The following is a 12,484-nucleotide window of genomic DNA, read 5'->3' on the forward strand; positions in this document are numbered from 1 at the left end:
TAATACATTTTTAAAACATAGCTGGGTGTGGTGGCACATGCCTTTAATTCCAGCACTTGAGGAGGCAGAGGTAGGAGGATCACCGTGAACTCAAGGCCAGCCTAAGACTACATAGTGAATTCCAGGTCAGCCTGCGCTAGAGCAAGATCCTACCTCAAAAAAATAAAATAAAATAAAATAAAAATAAAAATAAATAAATAAATAAATCCAACAAATAAATAAATAAACCTGACCCCTAAACTCTCTAAAGAAAACAGAACATAGCTGTTGCTATATTTTGGAGCCATATGCTGGCTGATTTTATGTTCCACAATCCAAAACTGGGACACCACTCCACCTTCTAATGCTGACTACCAGTGAATGTGGTATTTCTAATCAATTCCCATTACGTTTATCAACTCAAGAACTTCTTTCTCTCCTGTTCTCTCTCCCTCCTCCTCTCTTTCTTTCTTTCTCTTTTTGAGGTGGGATTTCGCTCTAGCCCAAGCTGGCCTAGAATTCATTGTGTAATCTCAGGGTGGCCTCGATCTCCCAGAGATCCTCTTACCTCAGCTTCCTAAGTGCTGGGATTAAAGGCATGTCACACCACATCTGGCTTTAAATCTTAAAAAAAATTTTAATATTAATTTATTAATTTGAGAGAAAGAAAGAGGCAGAGAGAGAAAGAATGAGAATGGGCATGCCAGGGCCTCCAGCCACTGCAAACCAATTCCAGGCGCATGCGCTACCTTGTGTGTATGGCTTACATGGGTCCTGGGGAAGCCAACCTGGGTCCTTTGGCTTTGCAGGCAAGTGCCTTAACCACTAGGCCATCTTTCCAGCCCTTATTATTATTATTATTTTGTTTGTTTTTGAGGTAGAGTCTCACTCTAGCCCAGGCTGACCTGGAATTCACTACATACAAATAGTCTCAGGGTAGCCTTGAACTCACGGTGATCCTTCTACCTCCCCTAAGTGATGGAATCAAAGGTGTATGGCATCGCGCCGGGCTCTCTAGCTCTTTTAATCTTTTCCCTTTTCTTTCTTTCTTTTTTTGGTTCAGGAACTTTTTCCATTTTTCTGTGATTACTAAATTTTCAAGCCACATACTATGAAACCCAATCTCAAAAAGCCAACAAAACCAAAAACAAAACAAAACAAAAATAGATAGCAAATCTAAAGCTCAGAATACTTTCTTATGTAAATGATAGGTAATATTCCTCCTGTGTGTTAGAAGGAAACTGCTCTACCTGTCCTCTCACTATAGAACTCTATCTGCTCTGAAGGTCTCAGGCTGGCCTCACACTCACAGTAAACCTCCTACCTCTCTGCCTCTTGAGTACTGGGATTAAAGGTGTGTGCTACCACACCTGGCAGCATCATTATTTTAAGGCAGGGTTTGTAATATATACAGCTGAGGCTGGCCTTGAACTTTCAAGCCTTCAGCCTCAGCTTTCCAAGTGCTAGGGTTATAAATAAATATGCACCACTGCCTGGCTCATATGAGTGTTTCTATTTTTTTTTTTTTAATTTATTTGTTTGTTTTCAAGGTAGGGTTTCACTCTAGCCCAGGCTGACCTGGAATTCACTATGTTGTCTCAGGGTGGCCTCGAACTCACAGCCATCCTCCTACCTCTGCCTCCTGCTGGGATTAAAGGCGTGTGCCACCATACCCAGCTGAGTGTTTCTATTTTTCATTTTATTTTATATCTTATTTATTTTCTATTTCACTCTAGCCCAGGCTGATCTGGAACTCATTCTGTAGCCTAGGCTGGTCTCCAACTCATGGCAATCCTTTTGCTGTTTTTAGTTCTTGGGCTGTAGGGGATCTAACCCAGGGCCTTGTGCTCCAGCTAGGTAAAGGCTCTACCACAGAGTTGCATGCCTAACAAAGCATTACTTTAAGATTCATTTACCTTCAGCCAAAATATGAATTATCTGGACAGATTCACGGGTACCCTGACCCCATGAGTGTTGGCTGATGGGTTAACTCTAGCTAAAAGATATCTTGGAGAAAAAAATTAAAGATTAGAAAATAGAAGGCTGGAGAAATGGCTTAACAGTTTAGTGGTTTGCCTGCAAAGCCTAGGGACTCAAGTTCAACTCTCCAGAACCCACGTAAACCAGACGTACAAGGTTACGCATAAGCACAAGGTGGCACACACACCTGGAGTTTGACTGCGGTGGCTACAGGCCCTGCTGCACCAATTTGGAAAAAAAAAAAATTGAAGGGAAGCTTAAAAATCTACCCGTAACTTAATGATTTCTTTCCACCAACCCTTAAATTACATTTGTCATGACAATGAAATCCAGATTGCTTTGGCTGCAGTTTAAGTTTTCCAGTGCTTTATCAGTGCTGTCTGAAAGAGCAGGAAGGGAGGTTGAGAAAAGATGTTATCACACTCCAAGCCAAATAAGTCAATTCTGTCATCCACTAGTTCCTTGCAATATCCTAAAAGTAACAGATAACTTCATACTGATGACCAGCAGCTTTACAAAATTAACCATATTACCTACTATGATTAGCTCTCTTGCAATGGTAATATAAAATTACTTAGGGATTAAACTATGATTATATCTATTTTGAACTTTTCAAAGAACTGCGTGTATATCTGGTAAAGAGACAACAGGATGAGAATAGAAGCAACGTGGCAGTCAAATGGGCCACCAGAAATTAATTTTATTTGCGGGGAGAGGGCTAAATTTACTCATAACATGAGGAATGTTATTATTATGCTGTAGGTAAGTATAAATCTAACATTTCAACTGGGAATTGTTAACCACACACAAATTAAACAGAGTGTGGTGGCGCATGCCTCTAATCCCATTACTCGGGAGGCAGAGGTAGGATTACCATGAGTTCGAGGACACCCTAGACTACAGAGTGAATTGCAGGTCAGCTTGAGCTAGGATGAGACCCTACCTTAAAAAACCAAAAAATAAACAAGCCAACTTTCTCCCAATCCCTAGTTTTCAACTGGAATTTTTGGGAGGCTCTATGAACTATGGTTCTCTGATGAATCACTATAGGAAATGGAGTGACTCCCAACCCACCAATTATGTTCCAATCTTTAATGCTGGAGGCTTAGCAGCTTGCAATAAAGTTCATTTCAGATCTCAAAATCAGATGATTTCATTTCAAGTTCATTTGAACGAATTCTACCATTACTTTACATAGGCTGTATTTACCTACTCCTAAAACTCTCATTAAAGAAATGTTGGATTTCCTTGAGAAATAATTTGTGCTTCAAGCAAAATGTTAATGTTCTCATGCTTAGCATACATTTCTTCTTCTTTTCTCTAAGAGTCTTGTGCTCTAGCCCAAGCTGACCTGAAATTCATTATTTAGTTTCAGGCTGGCCTTGAGCTCACAGAAATCCTCCTATCTCTGTCTCCTGAGTGCTGGGATTTTAAAGGTGTGCATCGCCATACACAACTCAATCTACTTTTTATTTATTTGGGTTTTTTTGTTTTTGTTTTTGTTTTTCAAGGTAAACTCTCACTCTAGCCCAGGCTGACCTGGAATTCACTCTGTATTCTCAGGGTGGCCTTGAACTCATGACAATCCTCCTACCTCTGCCTCTCAGTGCTGGGATTAAAGGTGTGCGCCACCACACCCAGCCTCAGTCTACTTTTGACTATGCTCTGCATGTATTTCTTATCTGTAATGTTGTCATGACCAATTTTTTTAAATTTATGATTTCTCTTAAAATATTTTGAGAGCAAGAGGGAGAGAATGTGCATGCCAGGGCTTCTAAGTGAGTGCAAATGAACTCCAGACACATGAGCCACCCTGTGCATCTGGCTTACATGGGTACTGGGAAATTGAACTTGGGTTGTTAGACTTCACAGGCAAGCACCTTAACCATTAAGCCATCTCTCTAGCCCATGACTACATTCTTTTTTTAATTTTTTTTTTTTTGTTTTTATTTGAGAGTGACAGACACAGAGAGAAAGACAGATAGAGGGGGAGAGAAAGAATGGGCGTGCCAGGGCTTCCAGCCTCTGCAAACAAACTCCAGACGCGTGCACCCCCTTGTGCATCTGGCTAACGTGGGACCTGGGGAACTGAGCCTCGAACCGTGGTCCTTAGGCTTCACAGGCAAGCACTTAACCGCTAAGCCATCTCTCCAGCCCGCATGACTACATTCTTGTTATCAACACTTAGAAAAATTTATTCACACATAATACACATAATCTGCTTTCAATTCACTTTGACCAATATGGTTTAATACTTGTTTATTAAATGCTTTGCAAGAGAATACAAAAACAGAACTGTGAGGAAACCTTCGTCATGTTGGCTTATGCTTTAAAATCTGTGCTGGGGCTCGAGAAATGGTTTAGTGGTTAAGGTGCTTGCCTGAGATGCTTAAGGACCCATGTTCAACTCTTCAGATCCCATGTTAGTCAGACACACAAAGTGAGGCAAGCACAAGGTCGCACATAACCACTAGGTGGTGGAAGCATCTGGAGTTCAATTGCAGTGGCTGAGGCCCTGACACACCAATTCTCTCTCTGCCTCTCTTTAAAAAAAAAAGATAGGGGCTGGAGAGATGGCTTAGCGGTTAAGCGCTTGCCTGTGAAGCCTAAGGACCCTGGTTCGAGGCTCGGTTCCCCAGGTCCCACGTTAGCCAGATGCACAAGGGGGCGCATATGTCTGGAGTTCGTTTGCAGAGGCTGGAAGCCCTGGCGCGCCCATTCTCTCTCTCTCCTCCTCTATCTGTCTTTCTCCCTGTGTCTGTCGCTCTCAAATAAATAAATAAATAATTAAAAATTATTAAAAAAAAAAAAAGATAAAAGTTTGTTCTGATTGTAAAGTAAAAATGGTACAGTAATTTTGGAATAGTGTATTAGTTTCTTAAATGGTTGCCTACCATTTTCACTCCTAGGCAGAGACCTATGAGCAATGAAAGCATACGTTCGCATCAAGATCTATGTACAAACATGTACCCAAGAACCATTTCCAATAGTCCACAGAAAGAAACACACAGGTCCACTACCTGACACAAACGAAGTATGAACAATGGAAATTCTGACACGTGCTACAACAGGGATGAACTTTCAAGCATTATACTAAGTGAGACGACCCAGTCACAAAAGACCATGTACTACATAATTTGTTCATAAGCAATGTTCAGGAAAGACAAATCTATACAACCATGAGGTAGATTGTGGTTATCTAGGGTTGGCAGAGGAGTTGGGGAGGGGGTAATAGCTATTGAATATAATTTATTTTGTGGGAAAAAGAGGTTTATTTTGGCTTATAGGCTCGAAGGGAAAGCTGCATGATGGCAGGGGAAAATGATGGCATGAGTAGAGAGTGGACATCACCCCCTGGGTGGACAACAGCAACAGGAGAGTGTGACAAACACTGGCAAGGGGGAACTGGCTATAACTGGGAACTTACCATTCAGAACACCTCAGTTTATGGGGGACACCTGACTTGATGAAAAATATTCTAAAACTGACTATGGTGCACATAAGTATGAATATACACAAAATAACTATTATTTTAAGCACATGAGTTGTATGTTTTTGAATTATAATTTAATAAAAACTTGTTCTGAAGGCAGGCATGGTGGCACATGCTTTTAATCCCAGAACTTGGGAGGCAGAAGTAGAAGGATAGCCGTGAGTTTAAGGCCACCCTGAGACTACATAGTGAATTCCAGGTCAGCCTGGGCTAGAGCGAGACCCTACCTCGGGAAAAAACAAACAAAAAAAAATTGTTCTGAGACATGAGGTACTTGGAAATCAGTAAACCTCTTCTAGAAAGCTTTTCTGGTCAATAGTAAAAATTTAGTGAAACTGGCCAGGTGTGGTGGTGCACACCTTTAACCCCAGCACTTAGGAAGCAGAGGTAGGAGGGCTGCTGTGAGTTTGAGGCCACTGAGACTACGTAGTGAATTCCAGGTCAGCCTGGGCTAGTGTGAGACCCTACCTTAAAAAACAAAAACAAGGGCTAAAGAGATGGCTTAGCAGTTCAGCGCTTGCCTGTGAAGCCTAAGGACCCCGGTTTGAGGCTCGGTTCCCCAGGACCCACGTTAGCCAGATGCATAAGGGGGCGCACGTGTCTGGAGTTCGTTCGGGGTGGATGGAGGCCCCGGCGCGCCCATTATCTCTCTCTCTCTGCCTTTCTCTCTGTATTTGTCTCTCTCAAATAGATAAATAAAAAATTTAAAAAAAAACAACAAGAAATAAAAAATTAGTGAAACTAAAGTAAATTTACTTAATTGTAATTAGAACCAGTCTGCACTGTTTTGATATGTATGTTTCTAAAATGTGAAAGTAGTTTAGCAAAACACATCATTACATCAGATATTCCAGGCAGGTTGCCATGAAACATATTTTACAAAAGACAAGCATCTTAAAAGGAATCCATTTAATCAACCTCAGAGTATAGGTCCTCTCCTGCTCATCTACTTTTAAGCCACTGTCTCCCTACAACCCTCATGTCAAACTGTAGTGGGCATAGTTAATTCACTAGTTTAACAAATATGTGGAGCCCTTACCAAACACTATGATATTTTAGGTACATGTGCATAGAAAAGGCCAAACCAAGCTGGGTATGGTGGCACATGCCTTTAATCACAGCATTAGGGAGGCAGGAGGAGGAGGAATGCTGTGAGTCCAAGGCCAGCCTGAGACTAGAGAGAGACCCTACCTCAAAAAACAAAACCAAAGCAGAACAAAACAAAAAGTCCAAAACAAGGCCTTGTTCTAATGTCCAGCTTTTTAAAACTGTGGGTGTAACCCCATGTGGGGGTATGTGTGAAAGATTTGGCAAAAATAAAAGACTCATATATGTGCAAATATGTGCTCATATATGGTCAAATGTTAATTAAAAATCAAATAAGTAATGAGTCCAAGTGTTTCTGGCAGTGCTCATCAATGCTGCATCACATGATTTCACGGCAGCCTTGATTGTGAACATACAACACATGCATTTGACACTGCACAAGCCATTACACCCTGTGATGTCAACGGATGCTGCCTGAAACACTGGCTCAGATTCACCATTGCGGTGTGTTATGAACTGCAGTGCTGTGTGTATGCTGCATGCACCCTGTGGTGTCCTGTACTTGCCAGTGGTGGGGTGAGCTCACCTTTGGTGGCCAGGGGGGCAGAATGGCTGAATGTCAGATGTCCTACTCCATCACTCTTCTGTCCATTCTTATTTGATCTGGAGCTTCTTACTGATCCTAGAGCTTGCTGGATCCCCCACCCCCACCCCCACCCCACCCTGCCCCTGGCAAGGTCTCACTCTAGCCCAAGCTAACCTGGAATGCACTATGGAGTCTCAAGAGTGGCCTCGGACTCACAGTGATCCTCCTACCTCTGCCTCCTGAGTACTCGGATTAGAGACATGTGCCACCACGCCCCGCCTGGATGTTTTTTTCAAGCTACTGCGATTCTCAGGACTCTGCTTCCCTACAGGACTGGGGTTAGAGATGAGCATGGGCCACACTCAGCTGTTTATGTACGTCTTGGGGATTGAGCTTGAAATGGCACCTTGTGCTTTGCACAGGCAGCATTCTTAAGCACCAAGCCATCTCTCCAGCCCATGAATTGCTGTGTTTTACCACACAAACTTTGTGCTCAGATAGAAATTTATGACTTAAAGCCGGGTGTGGTGGCGCACGCCTTTAATCCCAGCACTCGGGAGGCAGAGGTAGGAGGATTGCCGTGAGTTCGAGGCCACCCTGAGACTCCATAGTGAATTCCAGGTCAGCCTGGGCTCCAGTGAGACCCTACCTCAGAACCCCCCACCCCCCCAAAAAAAAGAAAGAAATTTATGACTTAATTACAGAAAGCAAAGAATTTCACTATTTCAAACACTTAAGTATCAAATTGGGTATCTTTATATCATATTGTGTTAGAATGTCGAATTTTCATTTGAATTACTGACTTCAATTTCTTTCTCGGTCCGCTGCCCCCTCTCCTGAGGTAGGGCCTTGTTCTAGTCCAGGCTGACCTGGAATTCACTATGTAGTCTCAAGTTGGCCTTGAACACATAACAATCCTCCTACCTCTGCCTTCCAAGTGCTAGGATTAAAGGCATGTGCCACCATGGCCGGCCTGACTTGAGTTTTGTAACATCAACAACAACAACAAAATTCAATGAATTTTGGGTTGGATGCTTAGGTCAGATTTTCCAACAATTTCTGAAATGGTCCTAAACACATGTCTGCCATTTTGTAGTGGAAGGTGGAACTCTCAGCACTGACAATCATACTGAAGATGCTGTGCAGCCTGCGATATCGAATATTAGACTTAATCTTTATGTAAAATAAACAAGACATCAATCATACTAGGATATAATTTGCTTTCCTCTTTAATAAATGGTAATAAGTATATGTATACCAGAGAATTATTTAAAAATAAATTTATGACTTATCAGTAAATGTTTGATTTGAATCCTTATTTTATATACCTATATATTCAGGATCACATAAAAATCTCTTGGGCTATAGCTGGGTGTGGTGGCGCACGCCTTTAATCCCAGCACTCGGGAGGCAGAGGTAGCATGATCACCATGAGTTTGAGGCCACCCTGAGACTACAGAGTGAATTCCAGGTCAGCCCGGGCTAGAGAGAGACCCTACTGTGAGAAGCCGAAAAAAACAAAAACATTATTGGGTTAAAGGGGTTGCAAATGGAAAAAATTTAAGTAACTCTGGTCTAGTGGAGTTTATAATCTATTTTGATAAGCTAAAAAATAAAGTAACAGGGCTGATGATACGGCTTGGCGGTTAAGGCACTTGTCTGCAAAGCCTAAGGATCCAGGTTCGATTCTCTAATGCCCACATAAGCAAGATGCTCAAGGTGGCACATGTGTCTGGACATCATTTGCAGTGGCTAGAGGATCTGGCGTACCCATTCTCTATTTGCCTCATTCTCTCTTACACACAAATAAATTAGTTGGTGTGGTGGCACAGGCCTTTAATCCCAGCACTTGGGAGGCAGAGGTAGGAGGATCACTGTGAGGTTGAGGCCAGCCTGAGACTACATAGTGAATTCCAGGTCAGCCTGAGATAGAGTGAGACTCTAACTTGAAAAACCAAAAAGTAATAAATAAATAAAATTAAAACAATAAAATAACAGCTTTTAAACCTAATTTGAAGCAAGATGCTATGTAGTGGAGTGGCTAGGAAAGGAGGCTTCTTTGAGGAAATGATACAATGCTTGAGGTGACAAAAAAAGAAACTAGTCACACAAAGATCAGGGGACAGAATTCTTGACAGAGGAAATAATTCATGAATGGCAGAATTGGGGGAGGGGAGATTAACTGTGTGTTTCCTATGATTCGCACTCATCCACCTAGCACAAAGATATCTGGCAACAATGACTTTTGGACTATGGGTGAACTAAGATGGCTTGCTACCTTAGACTGTGGAAAGGTCTCACAAGTCATCAACTAGGAAGAAAGATGCTGCTGGGTAAACCAGCCATAGTGATCCTTCTCTACTTGTCTTGTGCCCTTTACCAACTCCTATCTGTATGACTCTATGCAACTCACTATTATTGAGAGGCACTGTACCAAGAGCTCCAGGACTTCAAGACAAATCAGACATGCACCTGACAGCCCTTAGGGCAAAAACAATCTAGCAGCACAAAAAATACAGGTATGTACAGCAAACTAGATACAAAGTAAAAGTGGCTCATATGAGGAAACGAAAATATAAGGGTTCCCAGCCACTGCTGAGAGGTGAATCAGAGGAAGCCTTGCAGGACAGAGGCGCTAGAGCATGGGGTGTCTATGAAGCCTGAGGATATACGGGTATAATAAACATTTGTTTTCGTTTCCTTAATTAACTTTAACACTGGCATGGTGACGCACACCTTTATTCCCAGCACTCAGGAGGCAGGGGTAGGAGGACTGCCGTTGAGTTCAAGGCCACCCTGAGACTACAGAGTGAATTCCAGGTCAGCCTGGGCTAGAGTGAGACCCTACTTTGAAAAACCAAAAAAGAAAAAAATATGTGTGTGTGTGTATTTTTTTCAACCAGGTATGGTGGCTAACACCTGTGATCCCAGAACTCAAGAGGCTGAAGTGGGAGGATTGCTGTAAATGTGAGGCTAGGCTGGACTACAGTGTGAATTCCAGATTAGCTTGGGCTAGAGTGAGACCTGCCTCAAAAATTGTATGTATGCTGGGCGTGGTGGTGCATGCCTTTAATTCCAGAACTTTGGAGGCAGAAGTAGGAGGATCACCATGACTTCAAGGCTACCCTGAGAGTACAGAGTGAATTCCAGGTCAGCCTGGGCCTAAAATGAGTATATGTGTGTACACACACACACACACACATGCACACATGCATGCAGGCACGCACACACACACTGTTCAACTCATTAAGTATGTGACAAGCTCAAGGAGAGGGTTGATATTGCTGTGACTCTGATATTCACCATAGCTGGATCACTCACTTGTTGATTTATTATATAACAGATAAGTAACTAGCTTCAGCACTGAAGGAAGGCTTTGGTCTTTGAAAAGATGATCCTTAGAATCTCTTACTATATCATATATCTCCTCATCTCACAGAAACATTCCTAAGAGGTTTTTCCCCCCTAAAAGTAAGCAATACTTCATATACTCTATTTGCTCCTGAACATACATTTATAAGGTATTTATGTATGTGTTTGTATGTCTATATACATAAATCACCATACCTTTAGTCTAGAACCTCACAACATTATTTCTTTGTTTTGTTTGAGACAGTCTCATTATGTAGGCCACACTGGAATAAAAACTCTCACCCTGCCTGCCTCAGCCTTCCAATGCTAGGATTACAAGACGTACCACTACACTTGGTGCATGAAATCATTTTAGGCTTGTACTTCTAAACTGAAGTCTGTACTTCAGAGAAAATGTATTTTTTCATTGACCAAACTTCTCATCCAGTTGCTCACAATCCCTTCCCATTCCCAACATAACATCTTACTTAAACCAGAGAAAAAGCCAAACAACATTTTTTAAGGCAGTGTCTCAATATCTCTAAGAAATATTCCATGGCCAAACTCACCATAGAGAGCTGTCCAAGTTTGATTAATTACATCTAGACACACAGTTCCTGACCTGAAACAGATGGAAAGAATGGCACTTTTTACAAAAAAAAAAATTAGAGAATTCGTTGCATGTACCTGCCAACTATTTTATTTTTCAAGAAAAATCGTTTTCATAGACCTTAACAAAAAACCCGAACATTCAATTGGGGGTATATATGAGAAGCAGAAATATTTACAATGTGTGATGTGTCTCATTTACAGACAAGGAAAAATAGCAACTCAACAATGAAGAAACCAGAAAACACCTGAACCAGGTGAAAAGAATTAGCCTGAGGAACAAGGGGGAGGGGGCAGACCTTGTGACCTCAGACAGACAAATCTTCATATGTAGTTAAGTGTGTGCATACTTTGAATCTAATGAGGAAGCAGACTCCAGTCATGGGACATTTTATAAAATAACTACTCTATTTTTTTAAAAAAATGTCTAACTTATAAAAGAAAAGGCAGGTTGTGGAACTGTTTCTGATTAAAGTAGTTCAAGGAAACTTAACAATATGTGATTCTGGACTGAATCCTTCACTAAAAAGATAGATGTTAACATGTGCATTTCTATAATACAGCAGACTAAATAAAAAGTATTACATTCATATTAAATTCCTGAATTTGACATTTTGCTGTGGTTATCTCAGATAACATCCTTGTCAGGATGGCTAATACACCGCAAATCATTTAAAAATATCACTAAGAAAATGCTATAAGGAAAGAAAGGAATAAGACTGATTAATTGAAATGAAAGTCAAGCATGTTATTTTTCTCTCAAGAACTAAGAAATACTTTCAGATCTGCTACAAACAGATCCTTGAATTGTGTCTATAACGTAAGAACCAAGACGTGGAATAGTACAAATGTCAGCTGGATACCCAAGGGAATGAAGGACCTGGTCATGACAATGGAAAAAACCTATGCAGTACAATAGTTGCACTGGAAATCAGTGTCTTAGAATATCACCTGGCTAGGACTCTACAATTTAAGTGACCTTTCACCGTTCTCCTTCCCCATAAAATTCAGAATGGTGACTGAAGGTTCTTCTACAACAGGGAAAGAAGATGAGCTCTAATCAAGATCAGCTGCTGCTAAAATTTAAACATGTTGAAATAGTTACTTACGCTTCATCAATGTTGGGATGGAAAATTTTATTCATGAATCCTGCAAAAAGAGATGTTAATTAGCAGCAAAAAGTACCCAGGCAGCAATGAGTTTTAAAGTACGTCAGTACCAGGGATCACTTCAGAATTGAAGAAAGGGGCTATAACACTTTCAACCTTGGATCTTTAGCCACTTACAGAGACTATGTCCTCCTAACTAAAACACAACAGAGTTCTATTAATAAACAAGCAAACTTTGGGAGCAATGTAGCTTTTACGTAAAATAATCTTAAAACTGTTCCCTGAGCTATGAAAGTATGTACCAAAAGAATATATATTATAAAGCAACTT

General features: G+C 41.2%; 1 protein-coding gene across 2 annotated transcripts in view; it reads right to left on the reverse strand.

Annotated features, from left to right (window-relative positions):
• Ube2h (ubiquitin conjugating enzyme E2 H) overlaps positions 1-12,484 on the reverse strand; it is a 128,476-nt gene that overhangs the window by 27,144 nt on the left and 88,848 nt on the right. Inside the window, exons 4-5 of one of the 2 annotated variants that reach the window (XM_004661210.2) lie at positions 12,155-12,194; positions 11,006-11,058 (exon numbers count right to left, since the gene is read on the reverse strand). The exons of the other annotated variant lie outside the window; for it this stretch is intronic. Of the exons in view, the coding sequence (XP_004661267.1) occupies positions 11,006-11,058; positions 12,155-12,194 (93 nt within the window). The remainder of the gene's footprint in view (positions 1-11,005; positions 11,059-12,154; positions 12,195-12,484) is intronic. 2 annotated transcript variants of the gene reach the window in all.

This window comes from Jaculus jaculus, chromosome 10 (genome assembly GCF_020740685.1).
Source record: "Jaculus jaculus isolate mJacJac1 chromosome 10, mJacJac1.mat.Y.cur, whole genome shotgun sequence".
NCBI classification, from domain to species: Eukaryota; Metazoa; Chordata; class Mammalia; order Rodentia; family Dipodidae; genus Jaculus; species Jaculus jaculus.